General features: G+C 44.1%; 1 protein-coding gene across 1 annotated transcript in view; it reads right to left on the bottom strand.

Annotated features, from left to right (window-relative positions):
* PELI2 (pellino E3 ubiquitin protein ligase family member 2) overlaps positions 1-21,299 on the bottom strand; it is a 206,708-nt gene extending 185,409 nt beyond the window's left edge. The window contains exon 1 of the mRNA XM_047767420.1: positions 20,939-21,299. Within this exon, the coding sequence (XP_047623376.1) occupies positions 20,939-21,015 (77 nt within the window). The 5' untranslated portion in view covers positions 21,016-21,299. The remainder of the gene's footprint in view (positions 1-20,938) is intronic.
* Positions 21,300-27,275: the final 5,976 nt, after the last annotated feature.

Raw genomic sequence — 27,275 nt, 5'->3', positions numbered from 1 at the left:
TTTCAAGGGGGCGTTGGAACACAGGCTACACTGGCAGGCTCTTCATGGGAGACTCCTAGAGGACGCTGCCAAAGGCACAGGGCCAAGATCTCTCTGGAAAGGAATGATCTCAGAGCACACACCTACGAGAAGAGGGGGAGGAGGAGGGGAAGGGGATGAGGAGGAGAAAAAGAAAGGGGAGAAGAAGAAAGACACGCATTCAACTTCAGAGTGAGACCACTGGCAGGCGGCCCGTATAAATTCCATGCTTTACCCATCAATTAAAAACACTTGGCACTCCATAAATTACATCCGGGCATGTCACAATTACCAAGGTCAGCAAGCTGGAGTGCTCAATTATTATTTTTATTCTTATTTAAACAAAAGGCATCCCTGTAACCGAACGGCCTGGAGAATGATATATCACATATGACACATGTAGCTTTCCTTTCTCCTCAACTGAAACCCTGATTTAATCTCATTTTCAACAGCCCAGTGCATTAAGAGAAACCCCCAGTTTAAAAGGTTAAAAATATAAGCTGGCAGTCAGCGGTGATGCTTCTAAATTACCTGCTCCACAGAAGCAAATACATTTATTTTGTTGCCACACTATCTAAATCCAGAGCCTTGAGGCTTGATCAAAGATGCTATGGACCTCCGTGCTCCACCACACCCCCTAGGAGATGCTGGAAAACCCTAAAATGCAGAAGGAAGGGCACCAGCGGAGCCCTCAGCCAACAGAAGTACCTACAATCGGTTCTTAGAGAAAACTTAGTTATCATTAACACGATTTTTATTTTAAAAATCCTACTTATAGGAATACAATGTTTGAAAAGGATTTACAGAGGATTCCCTTGAGTCCTGTTTTCCACCCTGTAAACTTACAGTTTTATTCAAAGACTGCTAATATGGAGAAGGATCAACTGTGCAAAAGCTGACCCATCAAAGACAGACTCAAACAGATTCAACATATCTTATTTGGAAAGGCTTCATCGTAGTCTGTCGTTTTAGTTTAAATCTTCTGCAAATCTTAAATGTTCTCATCACAAGAAACAAAATGTTAACTATGGATAGTGATGAATGGGAACCAACTTAACTGCAGTGATCATTTCACAATACAGACAAAAAATCATTGTGTCACACAGTTGAAACTAAGATGTTAGATGTCAATTATATCGCACTAAAAAAAAAAAAAAAAACCCTCTACAGAGACTTCTGCTTAGTTATCAGTTAATGTAAAACTTCAATGGTCCATGTGTATGCCACTCCTGAAAAGCGCTGTTTCACTGATATCTCTACTGTACAAAGCTGAGGTTGTTAACCACGTGACTCAATTTTCTCAGTAAAGAGAAAAAGCAGCATATTGTCAGTCTTATTTCTACCCAGTTACTTCTGGTATAGAAGAGACAAGTGTTCCAGTTTCGGAACATACTCTATTAGAAAAATAAAGGCTGTTTTCCATTTAATAACAGTCACCACGTGTGGCTGATACATTTATAACCGAAAGCCAAAAATGTTCGGCTCCGGGAAAAACCTCACTTTAGACAAGTCTTTAGTAATAAACTGACTCATCAACCACCAACATTCCACCAAGATCTCTGGACTACCATTCTTAAATATTATTCCTCATTTTGAGGAAATACCTGCAGTGTCTAGGTCAGTTTTTTCTTTATTGAGAGCAGGTGCCCAATAATACACAAGAAAGAAAATCTACAAGGCAGAAATAATCAACCAAATACTCACCATAATACAGTCTCTTATAATCCAATCAAGACTGAATGAACAAATTAATTAAGCAACTTTATATAACCACAATTCACAAGTCATAGGGACTGCAGCTTACTCCCAAAGACTCACTGAGAAGGAGGCCATTTCCTTTCTCCTTGTTGGGAAGCTGAGAGTCAGCACACAGGCTCACAGAACCAGGTGTGTGTGGTGGGAGGCGAGAATTAGAATTCGGCTTTGAGGTTGCAGAGACACCGTAAAGAAGGACCTTAATTCAGAATAATGCAGACCACCACATGGCTCTCCAATGTAATGTTTAAAAAATATCACTGCATTTCCCTTTTTATTTGTTATAAATCCTATGAATAACCCTGAATTTGAGACATTTCATTATCTACTATTATCCCTCTAAGAACGAAAGTTGGGATGGAGAAAGGAGACAAACATTCACTGGAGAATTCTAACTTGTAGACTGAAGGAACGGTGGAAATGGGGTCGGGAAGAGGAGGGAGGAGGGAGGCGGAATAAAAGAAAACCAGGGAAGAATGATGGCTTATATTCCCCTGCTATCCAAAGCTCTCTCCTGCAAAAGAAACAGAGTTAAATGACAAGATTTCTGGTTCCTCCTGATAATGATTAAAAAAAAAATAGAGGAATGAAAAAATAAACTCAAGTTGGCTTCCAGAGCACCCCAGCTGTCTTTCTTCAAATACATAACGAGCTGTACTCAACATAGTAGAATAGAGGAAAAGTCAACAAACAGCAGAGATGTTTGTAGGCACATGAAAAAGAACACAGCGAAACTGGCTGAACAGCAAACATCATATACATTATAAGCATAAAGCTCTCTAAACAATCAAAGGAAAGGAGCTGGAACATAGAAGATGCAGAGAAAGCACACAAACCCAGCCAGCATGTGAACATAAAAGCCAGTTGTGATAAATATCAGGAAAAAAAATAATGGAAAGAATATTTATGTGACTTCAGAGTGGAAAGATAAGAAACCACAGCAACTAATTTTGAGTAAAAATAAAGATTTATCACTGTCAAAATGTGTTAGGATGCGTTGACTTTTCTAGGGAGGTTTTTCATGCTACCTTTAAAGCTGAAATTACTGTAGCTTCAGATTACATCCCTGTACGCATCCACTTTAACGCCATCTCTCTCTTCAAGTTTAAAAGGAAAACTTTAAATTCACCACCATCTCATTTCGGAGCCAAAGAGTCAACTGGAAACAAGTGTTCATCATCACATCCACGTACTGAAGAACAAACACTGCAATTTACCTTGGAAGATGCAAACAGGAGAAAACTCTTTAGGAAGTGAAATCAGAGAAATATAACCATACAAAGTATCTACGGGAAAGTAAAGAATCCTAAGAATGGATGGTTCTTAAAAATCAGAGCAGGGAGCAAAAAAAAAAAAAATGGGGAAGAGGCCATCCACTTTAGAATCCTGCTCAGATTTCCAGGGCAGCCTTTCCTCATCCAAATCCTGGAGCATCAACCAAGTGCCAGGTTCTAACCAGGTGCTGGGACAGAGTGCAGGTGAGGGAGACCCAGGCTCTGCCCTGAGGGGTGGTCCTTAAGGAAGGGACATTTATAGGGTGCAGACAGCTCACCAGAGAGGACTGCTCCAGCCTGAAGGAAAAAGAGGAGGAGTCAGGAAGGGGATCCTGCTGGAAATGACACCTGGGCTCAGCCTTAGCAGGTGAGCAGGATGCAGCAGGCAGAGGGAACCACATGCAGGCAAGAAATTGAGCAAAGAGGAGAGAGTTCTATGAATGCCTAATGGGGGGCTGGGAACTAGGCTCCAAGGACAAGGAAGTAAGTTACCTCGGGCTTGACTGGGCACTTCAAGTGTAGAATTTAATATCCTTCAAAGTGTCCTTTTCTCTACTTACCGAAGAAGCTTATTGTCAAGAGCCATGCCCTTAGCCTACATACTCATCTTTCAGAGACCTTTTAAAGCCCTCAAACAGCAGATAGCGTAACTCTGTAATTTCTCCGTCTCCCAGAGAGAAACCTTAGAAATCACGTGGCAAGTCTGATGCTACAAACCCACCTCAAAAAAAAAAAAAAAAAAAAAAGGGCGGGAGACAAAATTAATGTTAGATAACCTATTAACACATATGTACTCTGATAAAAAAAATATATATATATCTGGCTTACTGTAAATGTCTTCCTAACAATTCTCCTAAAATGAAGGTTGGTTAGCTAATACTTTAAAAAGCAGCACATATACTACATACAAAATGAAGTATATAAAATATTTTTCTGCAGACACAATGTCAGAAGTGAGTATATAAAAAAATGAAAATAACATTAGCATCAGGGATGGTTCTTCTTCCTTCTTCTGAAATTTTCATCAATATTCTTTCTGTATCATCTTTTTAGCACACAGCTTTTTAAATTAACTTCATATTACCTGAATATACATGGTCTGCCTTGAAAAAAAATGCTATTTACACATTTATCAGTGGGAGAAAGCTAAATGATTAGTATGAATGATTAGTACTAACCTCTAAAAGTTACAAAATCTATGACACACAAACCGGTTTAACCCTAGGAGAAATTGGAGCGAAATAATCACACTAGCAAAAGTGAAGAGTACGTGACTTCTGGTAACTAACATGGTGAGTATTCAAGTGGATTAAAAAAAACCCAATTAGATCGGAGATGATTCATTTCATCTGTGAGTGAAGGGCCATGGGGAGCCCTTCCCCTGAGAGAATGCAGCTCTATTGTCTGAGTTGGAGCTGAATGGAGGCCACAGGAAAAGTGGGGACAGGCATCCTCTGACCCTTTCCTGAAGGACAGGAACATAAAGGGATGTGTCAGAGGCTACGCCGGGAGCAGGAGGCAGGGCCAACTCCGGGCTATCGCCTGCACTGCCTGCACCAGTGCATCCCCCACCTCCCTCCGGCCCTCCTAATCTTATTATCACAGCTTCAGAATCTAGTGCCCAACATTAAGAGTTCCACCCTTCTGATCCCTATCCAATGTATGATATTTATGTCATACATTTTAATGCACAGGTTTAAAGAAGTCCAATAGGCAGAGGCTTTAGAATCTGAGACCTGGATTCAAATTCCTGAGCTTCCACATCCTTTAGGAACTGTGCAGGCTCACAGATATCCCTCAGTTCCCAGGCATCGTCACATCCCCATCTCTCCAATGGCAGTGACATCACCTCCTCTGAGGCCTAGGGAAACTGAGCGCCCGGCAGGTGACGGGGTGCTGGAGCCCTTGTGCAGGCCTCTCACAGCACACAAGGGACCCAGAGGTCTTTTTCTTTTTAATGTTCATTTTATTTTTTATTTTTTTATTAGAGTTGATTTACAATGTTCTGTCAATTTCTGCTGTACGGCAAAGTGACCCAGTCATACGTATTACATACACTCTTTTTCTCATACTATTTTCTATCAGGGACCCAGAGTTCTTGCTGCCTCCTGCAGTGCAAGTGCAGCAGCGGGACAAGGCAGGACAGGGCAAGCCAGTCTGAGACCTCTGCTACAGGAGAAGGAATTCCCCTCAGCTGCCTGGAGAATGGGTTAAGGGGAGAATTTCTTGGGAGTTCCCTGGTGGCCTAGTAGGTTAAGGATCTGGCACTGTTCCTGCTGTGGCACGGGTTCGATCCCTGGTCCAGGAACTTCAGCATGTCACAGGCGCAGCCAAAAAATAAAATCAAATAAAGGGACAACTTCTTCTTTTTCAGGGGGTCCCCTCGGAGCCAGAGAAGCCTTCAGGCTCACCACCATGGCTAACAGGTACCCAGCATAAGCAAGGAGCTGGGGCATTTCTTGCACATTATGGAGTCTGTGTGCTCAATCATCAGGACAGGATTTCCAACGAATAAACCCCAAACAGGAGCTTTTGCACAGTCATGGAGGTGGGGGTGAGGGTGGCAGGAGGGCACACAAATTATTCAGGTGATGATGACAGGTGTCCTTTTTCTCCTATCCAGGGGAAAAAAATGAGTTGTGCTATTTTTTAATATTTAAAACAGTCGTCCATGGGCAGACAACCATTATAAGACAATACTTCAATTGAAGGGCATTCTAGTGTGTCAACCACTCAAGTTTCACCCTGTGAGTTTATTACATTATCAGAACCCCCTGATTGAATTACTCCCCTGCAGAGCTTCCATGTCTCTGCCTTTCCCCCATGTAACACTGAATACTGCTTATCAGGAGGCTACATTTGTCCTTTGGTATTTTACCATCTGATATCTTAGGACGCCTGTTTACTAAGGACATTTTTTTTAGAACCCCTAGGTCGTGCACACCTCACCACATCTGCAGTCAAAAAGGCTTAACCGTCCTCACACGAAGGTCGAAACAGTCCAGAATCAAGCTACATCAGCTTTCAGAGGGGTCTAAGTCAACTGTTTCATCAAAGCCTTCAAGGTGGCATCTGAACGAAGCTGACAGTCAGAATAAACAAATAAAAGGCACTTTTCCTGCCCTGCTGTTGGCCTCTGCTTTTCGGATTAGCTAAACTAGGGCCACTGCTGGAACAGGTTGTATTCAGGGCTGTGAGGGAGGAGATGGAGGGAGTGGGGAAGGTACTAACAGGAAAATCATGAGACAGCAAAGGAAAAATCAACACGCAATAACACGAAGGCAGAACGCAACAGGAGGGCTTAAAACCCCTTTTTCAAGCTGTAAACAACATGCAAATACAAGCCTAAGTCATCATAAACAATGGCAAGGGGAAAAAGAAAGATTTCAGGGGTCCAAGCCACAACTAATAAGATGAGAGATCAGAAAAATAACTCAATGAACCAGTTTCAAAACTAGAGAAATGAGCTTTGAATTATTATAGATTATAAAACCCAAGTATTAACTGAACTGTAATATAGTCAGGTAAATAAGAAGACAGATATGAGGATTCATGTTTTTATTCCCTGGTGATCATACATTTGATTTTTTTAAAAAACACGTAAGTGGACAAAGCACAGATGTATGCAACCCCCCCCCCCAAAAAAAAGTTCACACAAGTTGTAAATATATTAAAAATTCAACCTTACTGATAACTACATAAAAGAGGAAACTTTTGTGTTATGGTGTTTAATGAGAATACCTAATATAGAAAGGGTTTGGTTAAAAATTAAAAAGGAGAGTTCTCACTGTGGCACAGTGGAAACGAATCCGACTAGGAACCATGAGGTTTCAGGTTCGATCCCTGGCCTTGCTCAGTGGTTTAAGGATCCGGTGTTGCCATGAGCTGTGGTGTAGGTCACAGATGTGGCTCGGATCTGGCATGGCCATGGCTGTGGATGGCAGCTATAGCTCTGATTAGACCCCTAACCTGGGACCCTCCATATGCCATGGGTATGCCTAAAAACAAAAAAAACAAAAAAAAAAAAAATTAAAAGGTACAAAACTGTACCACACAGTAGAGGCAGGAGCTAAGAACAGGGTGTTGGAGTCAGAAAGGCCTGTGTTTGAATCAAAGCTCTGCCACATAACAGTCTAGCGATCCTGGATGAGTTTCTCAACCTCACGCATGGCTCAAGTTCCGCATCTATAAAATGATGAGTGATGGTACCCACCTCCCTTGGTCAGAACTTAAACAGGCCATGCATGATTACCTGCACAGGACCTAGCTAAGAGCCAGCACTCGGTGCAGGACGCTGAGACACCACCATCACCACCCTGGCAATGGCCCTCTGAGAACCTCCCCCAAAGAAGGCAGGAACCCAGTCACTAAGGAGAAGAGCCTAGCTGGAATTTCCTCATCTTTGCAGGGGAAAAAAAGATTAAAAAGCTCAGATCCTGGAGTTCCCACTGTGGCGCAGTGGAAATGAATCCAACTAGGAACCACGAGGTTGAAGGTTCCATCCATGGCCTCACTCAGTGCGTTAAGGATCCAGTGTTGCTGTCAGCTGTGGTGTAGGTCGTAGATGCGGCTCGGATCTGGCATGGCTGTGGCTCTGGCATAGGCCGGCAGCTGTAGCTCCAATTAGACCCCTAGCCTGAGAACCTCCATATGCTGCAGGAACAGCCCTAAAAAAGAAAACAAACAAACCAAAAAACACTCAGATCCTGATGCTCTCTCTTTAAGGATGATTTTAAACTGTGTAGGGGTCTGACCAGGGACCTCCAATTCAAAAGGAGGGAACACACTGAGGACAAGGTAGAAGTTGAGATGGGGCGAGGGGCAAGCAGGCAGTGATCAGAGATTCATACCTATTGCAAACATCACAAGATTCTTAAGTCCAGGAGTTCCTGCTGTGGCACAGTGTCTAAGAATCCAATTACAGTGGCTTGGGTCTCCGCAGAAGTGAGGGTTCGATTCCCAGCCTCAGCACCATGGCTTAAAGGACCTGACATTGCTGTGGTTTCAGCATAGGTCGCAGCTGCAGCCAGGATTCAATTCCTGACTCAGGAATTTCCATAGACCACGAGTGTGGCCATTTAAAAAAAAAAAAAAAAAAAAGAATCTACCTCCGATCTGCTCTGCTTTCCAGCAACCAGAGCAACTGTTCTATGAACAATGCCAGTCAGTGCCCACACTTCCACTGCCGGCCCAACTCAGCCAGAGGCAACCAAGACCAGGCTCTTGGCCTCTTCACTAACAGCCAAGAGGAAGAACGCCCAGTATTCTTCCCTAAGATGAGTCATACACTCTGCTTCCTGGGAAGCAGGGCGGAGAGGGGCATGGGGCTGCAGGTCCCCTCCATCCAGGGCACAATGAGTGCAGGATGCCATTGCTTGGGTGTCTGGGGAAAGCAAGGCTCTAGAGGACAGATGGCTGAGTGTAAAGGTTCTATAATCCCTAACTGCTCTGTCAGGTGGGGTTTGACCCTATAATATTCATTGTTTCCAGCACAAGTTTCCAAAATACACTAGTGAACAAGTAATGGCTTTATTCCACCAGGGCCATCTCCTCAGAAAGGGCCCGTGCCAGAACAAGCCACTGTCCTGGGCGGGGAAGTGAGACAAAGATAAGGGAAATGAACTACAAAAGAGAAAGTGCAGACCTAACTGCAAATTTCAAAGGAGATCCATCCTGCAGATTAGAAAGCTGAGTCCCCGCCTGCTACCTCCATGCAGAATAACTCCTGGAAATGTGGTCAAGCCTTCCAAGTCCCAGAGGCTTCAACCTTACAGGAAGAGCCCAGGCCAGCCTTCCTCCTAACTCCCCCTCATTACACTGGTCCCCAGCCCCACAATTTCCAAACTCACCAGATGTCTCAGCTCCTCAGCTTCCACACATAACGCTCTCACCCCATGACTGGAGCTAACTCTTCCTCACCCTTCCCATCTCAGCTTCAATGGGATCCTTCCCTCTGCACAGAAACAAGTTCTGTGCACTGCAGGACACCCTCAGGAAACCCGGTGCCTCGCAGCAGCACCCTGCCAGTCTGCATCTGATTCAAGTCCCTCACTCCTGATAGGTGACAAGGTCCATGAAGGCAGGGACGCCTCTTCTGTTACCCCCAACATCCCCAGCACAAGTGGACGCTGAGCAGCTGATGATATTCCAAATGTATCTCTTTCCCCAAGAATTTCAGCCTCTAGCCAAACATCTCAAGTTTTCCAAAACCCCACTCTTTACTGCTGCTGCTCTACAAAGACTGAGGCCACTTTCAAAACTTCGTTTCAAGGCCACCTCTTCCAAGGTATTTTCCCAACCTCCCAGCAACATGCATGCCTTTGACCTTCACCTTGGTGGGAAGAATCAGGCATTGCAGCAAAAACAAACCCACCTTCTGATCTGGCCCTGCCACTGACAAGGAGAGTTACCTGAACCAAAGCCTGGCTTTCCAACTAATAAAATCGAATTCCTAGAACTGATTGAGAAAAACACAAAAGAAATAGGCACATGGCATGCCTGAAATAACAGCTGCCTCTACCCACTCCTGCTTGACACCGTGTACAGTTTGTTGCTTGGTTATTTGTCTTGCCTTGGATTGCAGGCCCCCGGAAGGCATTCCCTATGTGGATGCCTAAATGTGAGATCATCAGCATCGTCAAGACAGCAACCATAACAGCATCACCCCACACATACTGAGTGGTTAATGTCTAGTGCATATGTTTAGGTACTGCCTAATTTTCTAGTATGTACAGTGAATCCCACTTTTTTTTTTTTTTTTTGGTCTTTTTGCTATTTCTTTGGGCCGCTCCCGCGGCATATGGAGGTTCCCAGGCTAGGGGTCAAATCGGAGTTATAGCCCCTGGCCTATGCCAGAGCCACAGCAACGCAGGATCCAAGCCGAGTCTGCAACCTACATCACAGCTCGCGGCAACGCCAGATCGTTAACCCACTGAGCAAGGGCAGGGACCGAACCCGCAACCTCATGGTTCCTAGTCGGATTCGTTAACCACTGTGCCACGACGGGAACTCCCCCACTTTTAATTAAATATAGCCATACAGAATACATAGGTAATAAAACATGTATACCTATATCTACCTATACATTTGGTCTCCCAAAAATTTTAGTGTGGTTTTAAGCTTTAAAAACTACAAAATTATAAAAGCTACAAGCTGAAAATAATATATATACACACGTATAACTGAATCACTCTGATGTACGAACATCAACTATACTTCAATAAAACAAAAATTCTTTAAAAGCTACATACTGGAGTTTCCATCATGACCCAGTGGAAACGAATCCGACTGGGAACCATGAGGTTTCAGGTTGGATCCCTGGCCTCCCTCAGTGGGTTAAGGATCCGGCGTTGCCATGAGCGGTGGTGCAGGTCACAGATGTGGCTCAGATCTGGCATTGCTGTGGCTGTGGTGTAGGCCGGCAGCTCCAGCTCCCATTGGACTCCTAGCCTGGGGACCTCCATATGCCATGGGTACAGCCCTAAAAAGACAAAAAATAAAAATAAAAAAAATAAAGCTACACACTTACAAAATACACCATCTGCGAGTTTATTTAAATTTCTTTTATGCTGAGTTTACAAATTCTGAATGCAGAAGTTTTCATTGTACATGTTTCAGTTCTTCTAAAAACGGCAAATGTTAAAATTTCCCAAACAGAATTTGAGGACATTTTAAGACATGACATTCACTGCAGAGACTGCAGGAGTCTTGTACTCTTTCGCAAGGTGCTCACTTTGAAGGCAGTGACTGGAAGTCGAGGCCTGTGGTTCTTTGTCTCTACCCTGAGGACCGGGCACGTGGCTGGCAACTTGGCCACTGTCACACTGTCTCCTGGAGGGAGCACCCTGGCCCAGCCCTGACAGCGCCACACTGGAGCCATCTTCCACCTGTGCCTGCTTCCTACCTGGTGTGGACCTGGCTCCGTGAGGTAAATGTGACCCAGGAATTATTTCGGGAACCAGACTTCCTTCCTACAGACAGCAGTCACACAGACAGCAGTCACAGACAAGCACAACCCATACAAAAGAGCTTTTCGTCACCCAGGACTTGCCCGATGCTAGGACAGATGACCTCCCCGCCTCAAATCTCTCTTCGTTCTATTGTTTCATGTCAGGTGGCCCTTTAAAAGCCCGAAAATCTGTGTCACGCATTAGTGGCCTTGGGTTAAAGCTGCTTATGCTCAGGTCTACCAGAAGCATGGTTCTCAGCTCAGTGGGGCCGTTCCTCAACTGCCTGCACTCCGTGAATTTCAGGAGACGATATTGATTATGAAGAGTAATGAACACAAAGAGACTCAGAGATGACTTAGGCATGATAAAGTTATTTAACAAATGTTTTTGTTAGCTAAGATATTCAGGCCAGACAGTACTTAATGGTTGGAATAACTCATCTGAAAGGCTGAAATTGTGCTTATTAAAATAATCAATAACCTGAAGGAAACAAATACAACAAAAACCCGTAGTGAATTATTTCCTATTAGTCTGTCAGATCTGACAAGTGAGCCACATGCAATGTACCACTGTGGTGTCTGCGTGTCCACTGCTGGGTAACAAACCACCCCCAAACATATGGCTTCAAAGGACAACTGGCACTCAAAATTCTTGAATTCAGGCAGAGCTTGGAGGAAACGGCTCAGGTCTGCTCCATGCCATGTGGCTGGAGGCAGCTTGGTGGGCCCTGGAATCCAGGATGGCTTCAGTCAGTCAGCTGCCTCAGCTGGGTGGCTGGAATGACTGGGGACTGGCCGGGCCTCTTCTCCTTTCACCCACCAGGGCCACCATCTCCATCAAAGGAGTCAGACTTCTTCGTATGGAGGCTGCCTTCTAAAGAAGATGCTGAAGAATGAACTCCTGTGCTCAAGTCCTACCCCTCAGTACACTTGAGAGTATGAATGGACTTGGAGACAGGGTCTTGAAAGAGGTAATGAAGGTTAAATTAGGTCATATGGGTGGGCCCTAATCCAGGTGACTAGTTTGCTTATAAGAAAAGCAAAGGCCACCAGGGATGGGCAACCCACCCAAAAAAAAGCCACTTGAGGACACAGCAAGATGGCCGTCTGCAAACCAAGGAGAGAGACCTCAGGTGAAACCCATCCTGCAGACACCTTGATCTTGAACTTCCAGCCTCCCGAACAGAGAAAGTCATTTTCTGCTGTTCAACCCACCCAGCCTATGGTACTTTGTCATGGCAGCCCCGGCAGATTAATAAAGAGAACAAAAAAGGAAGCTACAACCACAGGCCTCTGTCACAGACACTGGTCAAAGTAAATCCAAAATATCCCAGATTCAAGGGGAAGGGATTCACCTCCTAGGGAGGTCCAGCACACTGGCTGTATTTGAAGATGACAAGGGAAGGACATGAGACAAAGTTAAAACCCTGAGCTCTCTGATCTCCAACTGGTCCTAAGTCTGAGTGGGACAGTTGAGTCCTGTCTACCTCAACATCATGGCCTTTAGATATAACTCTTTCACTGAACGGTTTAAGGAATCAAACAACTGAATGCTTATTATACGAACAAAGTTTAAGAATATGAAAACAATGTTGAGAAGCATAAACTCCTGACAAACACAGTTATCTGTTCTCTATCTCTTCCACGTAACTTCCACGTATAGCTCTAGAGCAAAACTACAGATTCCATTCTGAATTCTATCCAAGAGCGTGTAATAACAAGAGCATCCAAACTCTAATGTAGTCTCATGCCCAAGAGCAAAGATCTGATTTTCTGGGATCTGGCAAGAAGCATCCTTCTTTGTGTTTATGGTCCTTGTGCAGAAAGGGCCTTTCCTCAAGGTCATCACCAATCCATCAATCATGTGCTCCAGAAAACCCTCACTGCTCACCCATCACAACTTCTGATTATATCAGAGCGCACTATAGCCATGTAGCAGGTAGCAGGGGAAGGCCATAGACTGGAGAGTGGGAGGGGCCTGGGAGGCTCCTCAAAGGCACCTGATAACAGAAAACAGGCCTTTCACACCCTCAGCCTGGAAGCCAAACACACAACTGCCTGTTTTGCTTGGATTCTGTTATACCAGTACTAATGAGAACCGCGGCACAAAGCTTGAAATAACGATTCTTATCCTAAGCACAGATTCTGCTTGAGCAAAAAGGCAGGGTATGAACAGAGTTAAGTGTTTGCAAAGGAGAGGCATTATGTGGATGGCTGGAAATAAAACCTCGATGGAGAATGACTTGCAGTTGTCTTAAACCTGCTGCTGAACGTGCCCCTGATGCATATTTATTAGGTCTGTCATCCAAGAGGCCTGGCCGCCACTGCCTCTCCAGCCATCGTTAGCAGCCCCTAATGACCACGGCCTTTCGGCACCACCCTGGTGCACTACGGTGTGGCTCGGAGCAGCTGGTGGGATGGGAACAGATGGCCTGATTCCCTGCAAGGCAGAACTTTCTGCAGGTGACAAAACGACTGCTAGGTGACTGACAAAAAGAAAAACAAACAGACGTTGAACCTGGAATATCTGGTGTCAGTAAAGTACACGTTGAGTATTGCAGGGAGCCTTTCACTTGAGCCCTTAAGGTTGGGAGGACTGTTTACAAACCTGCAGCTGTGCTACAGCACTGAGTGACTTTAGTCACTGAGCCCTGGGGACACCTCTGAGCTGAGTAGGGCACTGCAGTGTGCCAGAGAAGTCCCTTCCTTCATGGCACCTCCTGTGCACCTGAAGAGGTACACCTCGCACATCAAAAGCAGGGGGAGGTCAGCGTCCTCAAGGGCTGAATGTCTCCTTGGAGGGAAGAGCAGATCTTTTCAAAATGCTCTAGTGTGATGCAATTACCACTCTGGGCACGCAGCAAGCAGCACAGCAGACTGAACCCTGTTTGTATCTAAGGATGTTAAATATACGTCCTTCTATTTGTTTACACTTCTATTTTTCCTCTGGTAACTGTTTATACAGTTTGCCTCCTTAACTAAGAGAATACTCGGAACCCTTTGGTTGTTAAGAGTAGAACCCACTCTGTGCAACTTAAACAGGGAAAAAAAAAAAAAAAACTGAAAAAAGGTGGGGGCTCTCAGAGGATACAGGACTACATTCACAGAAAAGTTTGCCCTGATTTTTCTGTCCACAAGGGCCCCCACTACCTTATCCCCAGTACCTGACCTGAGTAGCCCGCCACCCCTGTCATCCAGATCCTATTATCATCCTCCTGGCACTTACTGGAATTAAGTGCTCTATCTACCTGCAGCACTGGCTCAACTGCACCACCCATGTCTCCCAACGAAAGGTAAGCTCCATGCAGGCAGCCTTGTCTCTCTCCCCCCTTCTGTATGCAGAGCAGCTCCTGGGGCAGTGCTGGTCCTCAGCCAATATTTCTGAGTCACTGAATGAACAGCCAGTCTCTTGCAACCCTGGGCAGTGGGTATGACAAGATCTCATGAGGGACAGGAACCAGCAACTGGATCTGCACAGCAGCTGGCTGGCTCCCCACACACCCCACCCATCCCCCGTCTGTCTGAGCTTCTCCCCCCACCCCTGCTACTGCAGCCCTCTCTTCAGAAGTGCTCCCTCCACTTCATCTCGGAACTGAAAACCCTGCTAGAGTCTCCCAGGCCCTTAGGATCAAGTCCCAAATCCTGCCGGACCTGCCACCCATCCTCATCTCTCACATTATTTCACCCAACCACTCTCTTCCAGCCATTCGGAGCTTTTCTCCAGTCCTCAAGGGAGCATGGATGCTCACCTCTGGATCTAAGAAGATTGTATATCCTCTTCCGAGCGCATGCTTTCCCTCTATCCCCAGCAGGCTATCCCCTTCCCATTCTGGCATGGGGTTAGGTGACCTGGCCAATGTGTCCCCCATCATAGCTGATGCTCTAAACTGCACTCTACATAGGCTCCATGGCAGCAGAGGATACGTGTCTTGTTCACCACTGCACCTCTTAGTGCCAAGGACAGCATCCGACAGGCAGCAGATGTTCAAATATTTGTGGAATAAATGAATGAATTGCATATTTGTAATAACTGTTTCCTAAAGGGCTGTGACGAGAATAAGAGAGCAATTCGCGTGTCTGTCTCGTCGAGCTGTATCCCCTGCACCAGGAAGAGTACCGCCCCAATAAATATTTGTCCAATGAATAAATTCCTGGCCTGCTTGATGTAACTGCACCCCTTCCTTTCCCACTTGGGGAAACACAGCAGAATGCAAGTGGGTAAAACGACATTATTAACGGGACATCTTGGAATCACTTGAAAGAGCCACACTTTATTACATGTCATAAATTACTGTCCACAAAACTGATCATCACATACGAGGTGGCTGAGACAGTGGTTGAGAAGAGCTGATTTAGATAAATCTAAGAAATTGGAAGCACTTTCTGCTCTCATTTTATTTTCCAGAAGATGAAGGTAGCAATAAGCACAGTATGAATAACGGAATCATTGCTACCTCGATTTTCTTCTTATACAAGAAATTCTGCCCACTCCAGGAGAAACCTTTAATTACATCAAATGATCTTAGAAATTCCTTTTCAGTTATTTTTTCCCCACACCGACAAGGTCCATCAAAGGTTGCTGTCTCCACTTAAGGGCCAATCTATGGCCTGCATGCTAACTTCGGGGAGGCCACGTCATTAACCCCTGCACAGCAGACACAAAACCACTGCCTCAACATGACAACACTGGTCTCTCTCAAAGATAGCAAGTGGCATCCTTTCCGTTTTAGCCTTTTGATAAAAGATGTTTGGGTAATACGTTGCTGGAACCTGAATCAATCTGATTTTATTTTTGTTTACCTAAAGCATCCCTAAATATTGATCACAAGGTGAAATCCAACCAAAAATGAAAAGTCCTAATGAAGGTTTCAGGCTTGGTGTGTTAAAGAGAGAAACAAATCTGAGAGAGTCAGACAAGAAACCACACAGACAGCCGCATACTCCACACAAGGCTAAAGTTAGTAAAGGAAAATATAGCAACCCGAAGCCAGTCACATCATGACCCTTAATAGCCCACAAAATTAGGCACTCCATCCATACACACAGATCTGAGCTCTTAGGATCACCCCGCATGCTGAGTGGCAATAAGAACTTGGTTTTATTGAATAAAAAAAAAAGTTCAAAGACCTATAAAGTCTATAAAAGATACTAATTGGTCTTCAGACCCAAATTAGAGAGGAGGATGAGAAAAGAAAAGGCGTTAGGGTATATTTTTAAGGTTTCTTATTACTACCAAGGGGACAGGGTCAAGGCAAAGTGCCATCGTTAAGACAAAAATTGGCATCTAGAAACTGGAACCTGCTTGTTTAGAAAATAAAGACCATAAACTCTTCCAGCAACAATCCTCTCTGTCTAATCTATAACATGCTATACAATCCAAAGGGGAAAAGGCAGGTGGTCCCCTGGACCTCCAGCCTTTTGTAGACCTTGATCTGTTTTTACTACAATATTTCATTTTTGAGTCACAGCTCGAGAAATTCTTAACCTTTTTTTTCTTCCAAGGATCCCTTTGGCAGTCTGAGCCCTTTTCAGAAAAAAAAATATATATATATATTTTTAAATGCATACAATGCCATACAAAGGATTAAAAATGAAATCAATTATACTTAGTTATCAAGATCGTTTTACGTTGTGATACAATAACATTATGTACTTCTGAACAAGTCTAGCAGCAGGTCTACTTGTTGCCTAGACACATAACAGAGTGAAATGCGAAGTCTCAGTCTGAGCACAATAGAGATAAAGATGTATTTCCTTCCCCATCCAAGTTCAAGGACTCCCTGGATTCCAACTGTGGACCCCAGGTTAAAAACCTCTGGTTGAGAGAGCCAATGAAAATACATTTGGTGAAGCATCAAGTGAAAAAAAAAGCCTTGCAAAATGCATTATCCATTCAACTGTGAGGTGAGGGAAACTAAAAGTAAGCAATATTTTTCCAAAAACCAAGATAGGACGTTAGTCAGCAAAAAAGCTGCATGCTTCAAATTGAATGCACAAGGAGATTCAGCTCCCTTCTTCCAAGTTACCAAAAAAACTGAAGCTATGAGGAATTGACAGCCCTGTGGAATCTGCCCTGAAGTGGGGAAACAGTGGCCTGCAGTACGGTGATCCTGCTCAGCTACGAACTTGAACAAATCTCCTTTCTCTGGGGAGCCTCAGTTTCACCATCAGTAATATTAAAGAGCTGAACATGTACCAAGGCCTCTTTGGCCCTTTCAGTTCTAAAATTTCATCATCAGATTATCTCTTCCTTATGCTAGTTTTATTCACCTACTAAGCTTAATTTCAAAACATCACTGCCTCCTTCAACGTGGAACAGAAAGTTTTATGAAATTTTGAACACCCTCATGTACAATCTAACATTGATGTGCCAAATATATGCATACGGTTACAACTTTTAAAAATGCCTATTTCCCACAAGTCTACTTCCAAAAAAAGTAATCACAGCATCAATCTTTTCTGCTATTAAAACACAGCTCTCAAAATCAACATATGCTGGGCTACCTAGACTGTGTTAACTATAAGTCTTCCACATTTGAGCCAATGAACAATATTACAGGATACAGACCAGAAAGGTCCTTGACAACTACCTAATCCAGTCATATTTCATTACAGCTAAAGAGGCAGAGACTGAGGGACTATCACAAAGCCGGTGGGGCAAGAAAGCAGGAATTCAATCCAGGTCTCCTGACTGGTGGTTCATCCTCTTCCCATGAACTAGACCAAACTGCCTCTCAAATCCTGAGGCACCTCAACTTTAACATTTTAGCCAGGTTTAAAATTAACAGCAAAAGAGAGCTAACAGGTAGACTAGCCATTTTCTCCACCTTCAATTACATAATAGACATAAAGAGTTGTGGCTATGATGCATTCACTGGTTGGAATCATGAAATAATTAAATTCTACCAATGTGCTGAGAAATTGATGACCCTACTAAAATCCTAATTAGCTGGCAATTGCCTTAACACATTGTAACACGTGAAAAGACATGGAAGTATTTGTATAGGGATATAGACATATACTTATATAGCTCCCCAGACTGCTCTTCAGGATTTCTTATCAACATTTTACTATGAAATTCAGGAGAGAACAAAAAGAACAAACACATAACAGTTAGTTGTTTATTGATTTATCCGCACCCATGGCATGAGGACGTTCCCAGGGCCAGGGGTTGAACACATGCCACAGTAGTGACCAGAGCCACTGCAGTGACAACACCAGATCCTTAACCTGCTAGGCCACCAGGGAGCTCCAACATTTTTTTAGTGAGAAAATGCACTGTATTTTATAAAGAAAAACTCCTATCGGTATCAACACTGTGCATTTTTAGATCTCAAGATTAATTTTACCAAAATGAAGGTTTACTTAAAATTCTCTACCTTTATGTTCTGGATGATCAGACATGCAAAGTTGGTAATAATTTTTTATTTGATTATTGTTGTTTTAAGAGGGAGGGCCTTGTCTGTAAAGGTGGGATAATGATTAATTAGAGTCTCTTTAAAGTCTACCTACCTTCTCAGTATTTCCCCTGCATATTTCATTCAGTGAAGTCTACCTACCTTCCCACTATTTCCGCTGCATCCCTCATTCAATGTTCAGTATCGCTAGAGTCTGACACCTACTCTCAGAAACAGAAAAAGGCCACAATTCTTGTCAAGTATTCAGAAGCCAGAGCAGCATCTTCTCAAGAGCCTGATCTCAGCTCACCTTTCACTTCCTCAGAAAGACCTTCCCTGACCTCCTAGCTAAAGAAAGCAAGGCCTGCCTACAGCAGACACTCCCTAAGCTAACTAATGCTGACAATTTGGCGGCACCTGAAATTGCCATTTATTATTCATTTGTTTACATGTTTTCTTCTGTTTATACCCACCACTCCAAAGTAAAATGAAAGCTCCTTGTTTACTGCTAGATCCTCCATGCCAAACAGTGCTAGCACATAGTATGTGCACAAATAACCGCTGAGTAGCCCAAAATATTAATGTAAGTGCCAACTATGTCATACTAAGTGTCTCCTGGAAAACCATTAGTAAAGGATAGAGCACCTGCAATTGGCAACACACTTACACAGCCTGCTTCAGAGTAAGCCTGTGATATTAAGACAATCCAGGGTATAAATCCCTTTTGGGGCTTTGGAATGTCCTGCACTTCCAGCTATGAACACAGAAACCCTCTCCAGGCCCACTCACACACTGCTTTTATGAAACATCTCAGCCACGACTTCCTCAAAAGGAAATAATGAAATAAAGTTCTGGCCTAAGTTAATCTTTCATGTCAGGTTCACAATGTTAAACATACTCTGAAGCCAGCCACACCAACAAAACCAAACTGCACAAAATTAGGCTGGACTTAGGTTGGTTACATAAGACAAGCTAAACTCTGGCTTTTTTTCCTGCCATTCCTCTCTCCTCCCAGCGAACCCTGATAAGTGCAACTAGATGCAGGTGAGAAAAAACGCTTAACTGCAAACAGCTTCAAAATAGGTAAGGAGTTTCCCAATGATACTCCACTTAATAGTGCAGCAAAAAAAGGAAAAAAAGAAAAAAAGAAAAAGGAAGACTACGTAACTTTGAGCTGTACTGTGTCTGGAAGCTTCTATTAAAAATTCTTCTCCTTAAAATTATGTTTCGGTCGGCATTCACTTTAAGGTATTCGGTTTTCAAAACATTTTTCAGAGTGCCCGAGTTTTTCCATACCCATGACGCTTCAAATGTGTGCTAAGTCTACCTTTCAGCACTCATGATGTTAAGAAGAGAGGTCTTTCAACAGAGAAGGACAAAAGCGCGGGTTCCCGGTTGCGGGCAGTGACAGATCCCAGAAGAAAAAAAATAATCCTTTCTCCTCCAATACTAAACCCAAGTTGCTCAGTTGCTGGTTCTCCCAAGTTTCCCGCACCTCCCCCTCCCCATTCTGCTCCCCTTTCACTGCCCACTTGATCCTGCTTTAATCCCAGCGAAGCCTTTCTCCTGGCTTATTAAGGGTAAACAATAGAAATGTCACAAGGAAACTCAGGAAGTAGATGAAGTCTCTAATTGCTGCTGTTTAACGATTGTAGATAATTACTATCTTCAAAATGTGGTTTTCACAAGCGGAGAGGGAGCCGGAGCCTGAGCCGAGGCGGGCGCGGCGGGCGCGCTCCCCACCACTGGAAGGACGCCTGCGAGGCCGAATCCCGGGGCAGACAGACGGAGGGGATGCGGCCCCGCGCGCTGGAGCCCAGGCTGGCGCAGCAGCGTTCCTGAGCGCTCCAGGACACTCCCGGCAGGGAGAGCTGAGGGCCGGCCTGCACGCCCGGGTCACAGACAGTTCACTGCCCTCGAGCTGCGGCTGCCCACGGCGATCACCACAACAACATGCAAAGCGCTGCCCGCAGACGCCCCCCGCGCGGATCCCACTGCCCCGGGCCGCAGAGCCAGTGGTGCCGAGATCGGAGTTCTGGCGCCCGGGGCTCGCAGTAAGCCCCGGCAGAGGGTCCCGAGGAGCCGCGCAGCTTCGCCAAGTTTGTGGGGGGAGGTCTCCTTCGACAGTGAAAGGAGCCTGAGACGGTAGTGCTTCAGCTTTGGCCCCTACCTCGACTCCCCTACCGGGGCACGCGGGGAGGTAGAGCCCCTGTACCACCGAGGACTTGATCCCCGAGCGCTGCGCCCCGCGGGGCCGGGGTCGCCCCAGTCCCTGCCACTGCAGCCGCCACCGTCCTCCGCACGGATAGCGCATCCTGGTGTCCGCCGCAGCGCCCCGAGTGCCCTGATGGGGGCATCTTGCCACTGAACCCGCAGTCCCGGCCCCCCAAGTCGCTGCCGCCGGCCCAAGCTCCCTGGCGATCCCCAGAGAGCTCCTCAGCCACCCCGCTGGCCCTACTCCGGGATGCGGGCGCGCGGCGGCCACTCAGCCCGAAGCGCTCGCCGTCCGCCCCCAAGCTCCCTGGGTCAGGGATCCCCAGACTCACCCAAGTACCACCAGCTCCCCGTATTTCACCGGCTCCTTATTGGGGGCGCAGTGTTCCTCCTGGCCGGGGGAAAACATGGAGCCCCGCTCGGCCGCCGCCGCCGCCTCCGCCGCGATCCCCGCCGAGTCCGCGCCGCCGCTACAATCCCATCCCGAGAAGGGGGTGAGCGCGCCGGGGAAGGGCACGGCGGCGAAGGGGGCGCGTGGCGGCCAGTCCCGCGGCTGCTCCGTCGTGGCTGCGAGGCTGCCCTGCCGGGCTCTCCGGAGCTCCGCGCGCCGCGGCCGCCCCGCGCTGGACTCGGCAACAAATGGGACCGGGCAGCAGAGGGACCTACCCGCGCCGAGAGCTGCAGCCGCGGAAGCCCCGGGGGAGGGAGGAAGGGAGGGAGCGAGCGTGCAAGGGAGGGGCGGGGGCAGCTGGAGGGGGAGGGGCGGGGGCCAGACCTCGGAGCCGCCCCGCAGGCGCACGGGCAGGTGGGAGTTGCCCCTCCTTCCTAGAGACGCCCGCAGCCCCCGCCCACCCGCTCCCCCTCCCCTGGCGCGTGGGGGCGGCCAGCATCCACTCCCCGCCCCCCTCGGGCCCCTTGGTGGATCGCCCCCGTGTTATGTAAACATAGAGTAAAAGGGAAAGGAAGTTCTTAAAGGAGCAGCTCTATTTTTTTTTTTTTTCCTCGTTTCCTTCCCCAAACTTAACAGCGCGGGGTCCTCAGCCCTGGCCGCCGAGTTCTCCAGCGGCTGAAGGCTGCGCTTGATCCTGCAAGCACCGCGGTTAAAGTTCCCAAGCCTAGCCTAGTTTCCCGCTTTTAGTTGGATGTAAATAAAGAACTTGCTCTCGGAGTATAAGAGCATTTGCTTTCCGGTGTCAATGTGTAGCGGCACACATCCGGAGGTGTCGCAAACGCACACCTGGGTGCCCCCTCTTCCAAAAAAAAGTCCTTCAAATCTTGAGGTAGTCTAGAAATTTGGAGGGCTTTGACAATTGGTAGGGAATTAAAAAGAGGTTCGAAGGCTCTAGGAGCACCCCGCCATTGTGTAGGATATAGCAACCCGGTTTGTCGTCAGCAGAGCTCCACATGGTTCAAACAAAAAAAGTTGTTTTTTAAATTCATACTCTGTCCCCTTTCCCATACACTTCTCTCAATCCCCTAAAGAGTTTAAATGGAAATTGAACTTTTTAGTGAATGTTTCTTTATTATAATTTGGCCAATGCATTATGCTTGCTTTTTATGCTTTTCTAAATAGTTACTGCTAGGGCTTTAAAATATTTTAGAGTGTAAAAGGCTTACTGACTGCTGGTTTTCATCATGCAGGATTTTATTGTTTTACCATTTATTAAGCGTGCATGCTGGAAACTCTACCATATTATTGTCAGTCACTGCCTCTCAAGACCGTTAAATATTTAAAGAAATAAATACTGCAAAAGCTACCCTATGTATAAAAAACTGAGCAGTTGGCTGTGACCCTAAGTAAAAGGCTAGAAAAATAAATAAATAATTGCATCAGGAACCTTCCATTGCACTGTATCACGCTCTAACATTCTCTGACAGGTTATTACTGTAGTGACATGGTTCTGCAGAAAATTTTACTTAATAACTGTTTTTTTTAATTAGGCCTTTAGAAATAAATTATTTCAGAATAACCAAAGCCACACCATTGGTCAGTCAAAGACACACAAAAACATGTTAAACAATTAACTTATTTCATCTAAGTATAGAAATTCTATACTTCAGCTGCACATAGCTATTCTGCATATTTTACATATTCTCTGTAATGTGCGTATGTTTGTGTGTATTCTGTTAATTTTAACCAACAATCCTTCACTAAAGTGTTAAATACTTTCTCATCACTAGTGTCTTGGTGAGTTTCTACCTGAACTTCTGCTTGATTAACTTTGTCTTCATCTATCTACTCTATGCTCTTACTTACCATACAGGTGTGTGACTAGCAAAGATCTACCAGAATCATGATGCAGGTATAAAGGCCCCGGTTATTATAGTACCCTTCTCCGTCATTCTAACTTCTCCAGGCTTGTTCTGTTGCTACTACTGCTCTCTAGGCTACAGTTACCCCCTCCCTTCTTCCCTCTTGGCATGCTGTGCTTTTGTGCATTGCATTACACTATTCTGGTTCCATTTCCTCCTTGCTGTGCTCTGCATCTGCTCTTAGGAAGATGGAAACAAACATTTATTAACCTCCTACTAAGTTCCAAACATTAGGCGGAGAGTTTCCCATAGGATGTCCTGGTCTTTGAAGGACCTCCATTCTGACTGCCCAGGGCACCTCTGCCATCTCTTTCTTTTGCTCTGCCTGATGTCTTTTAGCTTGTTTAAAGTGCTTAATCAGTTCTGTCTTTATCAGAGTTATTTACAGGAAGTATTGCTTTGAATCGAGTTTTTGTAGCAGTAGAGGATTTTTATCTTAGGCAACTCAGAGCTATGCAGTTTGGGGAATCACTCTGACACCTGAAAACCTCATGCATACAGGGGCCAGGAATGGAAATCCAAACGAGCAAAAGGGCTGAGTGAAGACTGTGGCAAATTGGTGAGACTGTGCCATCTCAGAGGGGCGCAGTCACTGCTCTCCAGCTAATAGTTGCTGTGTGAACACAACAACTTACTGTTGCTAAATTTAACTTTTTTTAAAAAGCCCAAATCCTGATTTGTATACCAAACTTCCCAACTGTTAACTGTAGGCAACTCGTTCAAGTTTTTTTGTTTGTTTGCTTGTTTGTTTTAAAGACAGCATGGACCCACCGAAACCATGTCTATTTTCTAGATTGGGCCCTCCTTCCCCCAAATTTGCTTTGTCTGGTTTCAAAGAAATATGTAAGTGAAGGTTAAAAAAACAAAAACATCGTGGCTCAGCAGAAACAAATCTGACTAGCATCCATGAGGATGTGGGTTCGATCCCTGGCCTTGCTTAGTGTGTTAAGGATCTGGCGTTGCCATGAACTGTGGTGTAGGTTGCAGATGAGGCTCAGATCCTGCTGTGGTGTAGGCTGGCAGCTGTAGCTCTGATTGGACCCCTAGGCTGGGAACATTCATATGCTCTAAAATAAAAAAGACAACAAACAAACAAACAAACAAACAAAAACACCTTAGAAGTAGAATCAAATGGCAGGGCCGGAAGGAGAATAGGGTGGTGGGGCATAAGATCAATTTTCTCTGAGAATCAATTATGTCCCTATTGAAGCCAGCTTGCACTTTTCTCTGCCCATCCCTCATTAGAGTTTCCTGTTCACAACTTAAGCGGATTAGAACATAACCCCCACCCTCCCCTGCTAATATTAGGAATCTGATTGTAGCGTGAATTTATCTCTTCTTGAATGTAATTGTTTTAGTTAGTAGCTCCAGGCTGGTGGGACAATCTGGCTGTGCCATCTGCCAACCCACTGAAAGCCAGGGTGGGTTTGACTGACCTGGCTGCCAGGGCAGACCACACCCCACCCCCTCACACACCCTCGCTCCTTGCTTGCCATCCCATTAGAGTCTCTCCTAAACCACTTTCCTGAAGAGGGTGACCCACCCATGGTGTCCCAGAGGGAGTTATGCTGCTTCTTGGGGTACCTAAGGCCACGTGTTAACATCGCAAATAAATAACAAGACTTTCTCTTGCCCCCCCACCTCCACCCCACCGGCCCACCGCCTGGCTAGGTCTATAGCTTTCGAGTTAGAATGAAAAGATTTTGTGAGAAGAAAAAAAAAAAAGAAGAAGAAATAAAAGAAAAAAGAGAAGAAAAAAATATATACATGTATGTGTAACTGGGTCACCATGTTGTATAGTCGGAAAAAAAAACATTGTATGGGGAAATAACAATTAAAAAAAAAAAGATTTAGTGAAGCTTATATGTCTCACCCATACCTTAAATAAAATCAATCAAACACCTTCCAGTACTTCTAGAATAATGAGTCTAATTTGCAGTCACCTTACATGTTTATGTTTGCAAAGACTAAAGAGTAAGAAGATACTTTCAAAAATGTATGTTTGGAGAAATTATTTCTTTCATGAACTCTTAGATGGCATTTAATTTTAAAATTACGCACACACACACACACACACACTCACTCACACATTTTTTCCTAATTGGGAAAGTAATATAAGGTCCTTGTTAGAAGTTTGGAGAACACTGAAAAAAAGTATTTTTAAAAAATCTTATTTTATTTAAAATCATCCATAGTTTCCTTACCCAGAAACAAACCTATACAATGTGTTTGATGTATTTCCTTCATCTTTTTTATTTTTAATTTTTTACACAGTAGTATATTCACCTTTTGCACATTTTGTTATCCTTCCTTTTTTCACTTAGCATTACAATGTGAATGGTTTTGTTACTAAAACCTCATAATCATTTTTGTTGTTTCATCATGCATACCAATATTAACCATCCCCCTCTTATGAAACATTGGGAAGATTTTTAATTTGAGGTCATCTAAACAATAAACATATTTACATTTGCCACTACTGCATGAGAACAGTTTTCTACAAGCAAAATTATTACATCAAAGGGCATAAATATTTTTAAGATCCTTTGATGCATATTTCCTAAGCATTTCTCAAAATGATCACGCCTGCCAAGTTATACTGCAACATGTAGTAAATGAGAAAGCCTGCCTCAGGGAAGTCTCACTAGCATTTTTAAACCCTCCCTAATGTGACAAGTGATAATTTTGATTTGCATTTCTTTGATTGCTAGTATGAGGTGCACTCATTTTTTAAAGTAACTGTGGTAGAAAACACATGAGATCTACCCTCAACAAAATTTTAGAGTATAGTATCATTAAGTATGAGCACAATGTTGTACAGCAGATCTCTAGAACTTTTTCATCTTACACAACTGAAACTTTGTACCCACTGAACAATGACTCATTTCTCCCTCTCTGTAGCCCCTGGAGAACTGTACTTTCTACTTGCTTAAGTTTGACAACTTTAGATCCCTCATACAAGTAGAATTATAGAGTATTTGTCCTTCTGTGACTTGCTTATTTTTTAGCAAATGTCTATTCCATTCCCTTGTCCATTTTTAAGTTGGGTTATTTAGTTTTTTGCTATTGAGTAATATGAATTTTTTATATATTGTGGATATTAACCCCTTATTAGATATATGATTTGCAAATATTTTTCCCATTCTGTAGGTTGCCTGTTTGCTGTGCAGAAGCTTTTTGGCTTAATGTAGTCCCATTTGTCTATTTTTGCTTTCGTTGCTGGTGTTTTTGCCAAGATCAATATCACAAAGATTTCCCATTTGGCTTTCTTCTAAGAGTTTTATAGTTTCAGGTCTTATGTTTAAATATTCAATCCATTTTGAGTTGATTTTTGTGTACGGTGTGAGATAGGGGTCCAATTTCATTCTTTACACGGAGATATCCAGTGTTTGCCACACCATTTATTGAAGAGGTTGTCCTTTCCCATTGTGTATTCTTAGCAGCCTTATTGAACATCAGTTGTCTGTATATGTGTGGGTTTATTTCTGTGCTCTGTATTCTGTTCCATTTGTCTATATGTCTATATTTATGTCAGTAACATACTGCTTAGATTACTATAGCTTTGCAGTATGTTTTAAATCAGGAAGTATGAGGTCTTCATTGTTCTTCTTGAGATTGTTTTGGCTATTTGGGGCCCTTTGTGGTTCCATATGAATTTTAAGATTATTTTTCTATTTCTATAAAAGATGTCATTGGGCTTTTGATAGAGATTGCATTGAATCTGTAGATTGCTTTGGGTCAAATTTGCTTTGGCCATTTTAACAATATTAAGTCTTCCATTCTATGAACACAGAATATCTTTCTCTTTGTGTCCTCTCTCATGTCTTTCACTAATATTTTTATTAATATTTTGTAGCTTTTTGTGTACAAGACTTTTGCCTTCTTTGTTAAGTTTATTCCTTAGCATTTTGTTCTCTTTGATGCTATTGTAAAAGGTGCTGTTTTCTTAATTTCTTTTTCAGGTAGTTCCTTGATAGTTTATAGAAACACAACAAATTTGTACATATTGATTTTTGGATCTTTCAACTTTACTGAATTTGTTTATTAGTTCTAGTAGTGTTTTTGTGGAATTTTTTAGGATTTTCTACATATAAGATCATGTCACCTGTGAATAGAGACTTTTTTCTTCTTTTCTGATTTGGATACTTTTAATTTTCTTGCCTAATAGCTCTGGCTTGAACTTCTAGTACTACATTGAATAGAATTGGTAAGAATGAGCATCCGTGTCTTATTTCTGATCTTAGAGGGACATGTTTCAGTTTTTCACTGGTGAGTATTATGTTAGCTGTGGAATTTTCATATACAGCCTTTATTATTTTGAGATAATTTCCTTTTATTCCTACTTTTTTGAGTGGG

Source organism: Phacochoerus africanus, chromosome 2 (assembly GCF_016906955.1).
Source record: "Phacochoerus africanus isolate WHEZ1 chromosome 2, ROS_Pafr_v1, whole genome shotgun sequence".
Classification (NCBI taxonomy): Eukaryota; Metazoa; Chordata; class Mammalia; order Artiodactyla; family Suidae; genus Phacochoerus; species Phacochoerus africanus.
Note: the sequence above shows the minus strand (reverse complement) of the source record. Positions and strands in the feature narration are given on the sequence as shown.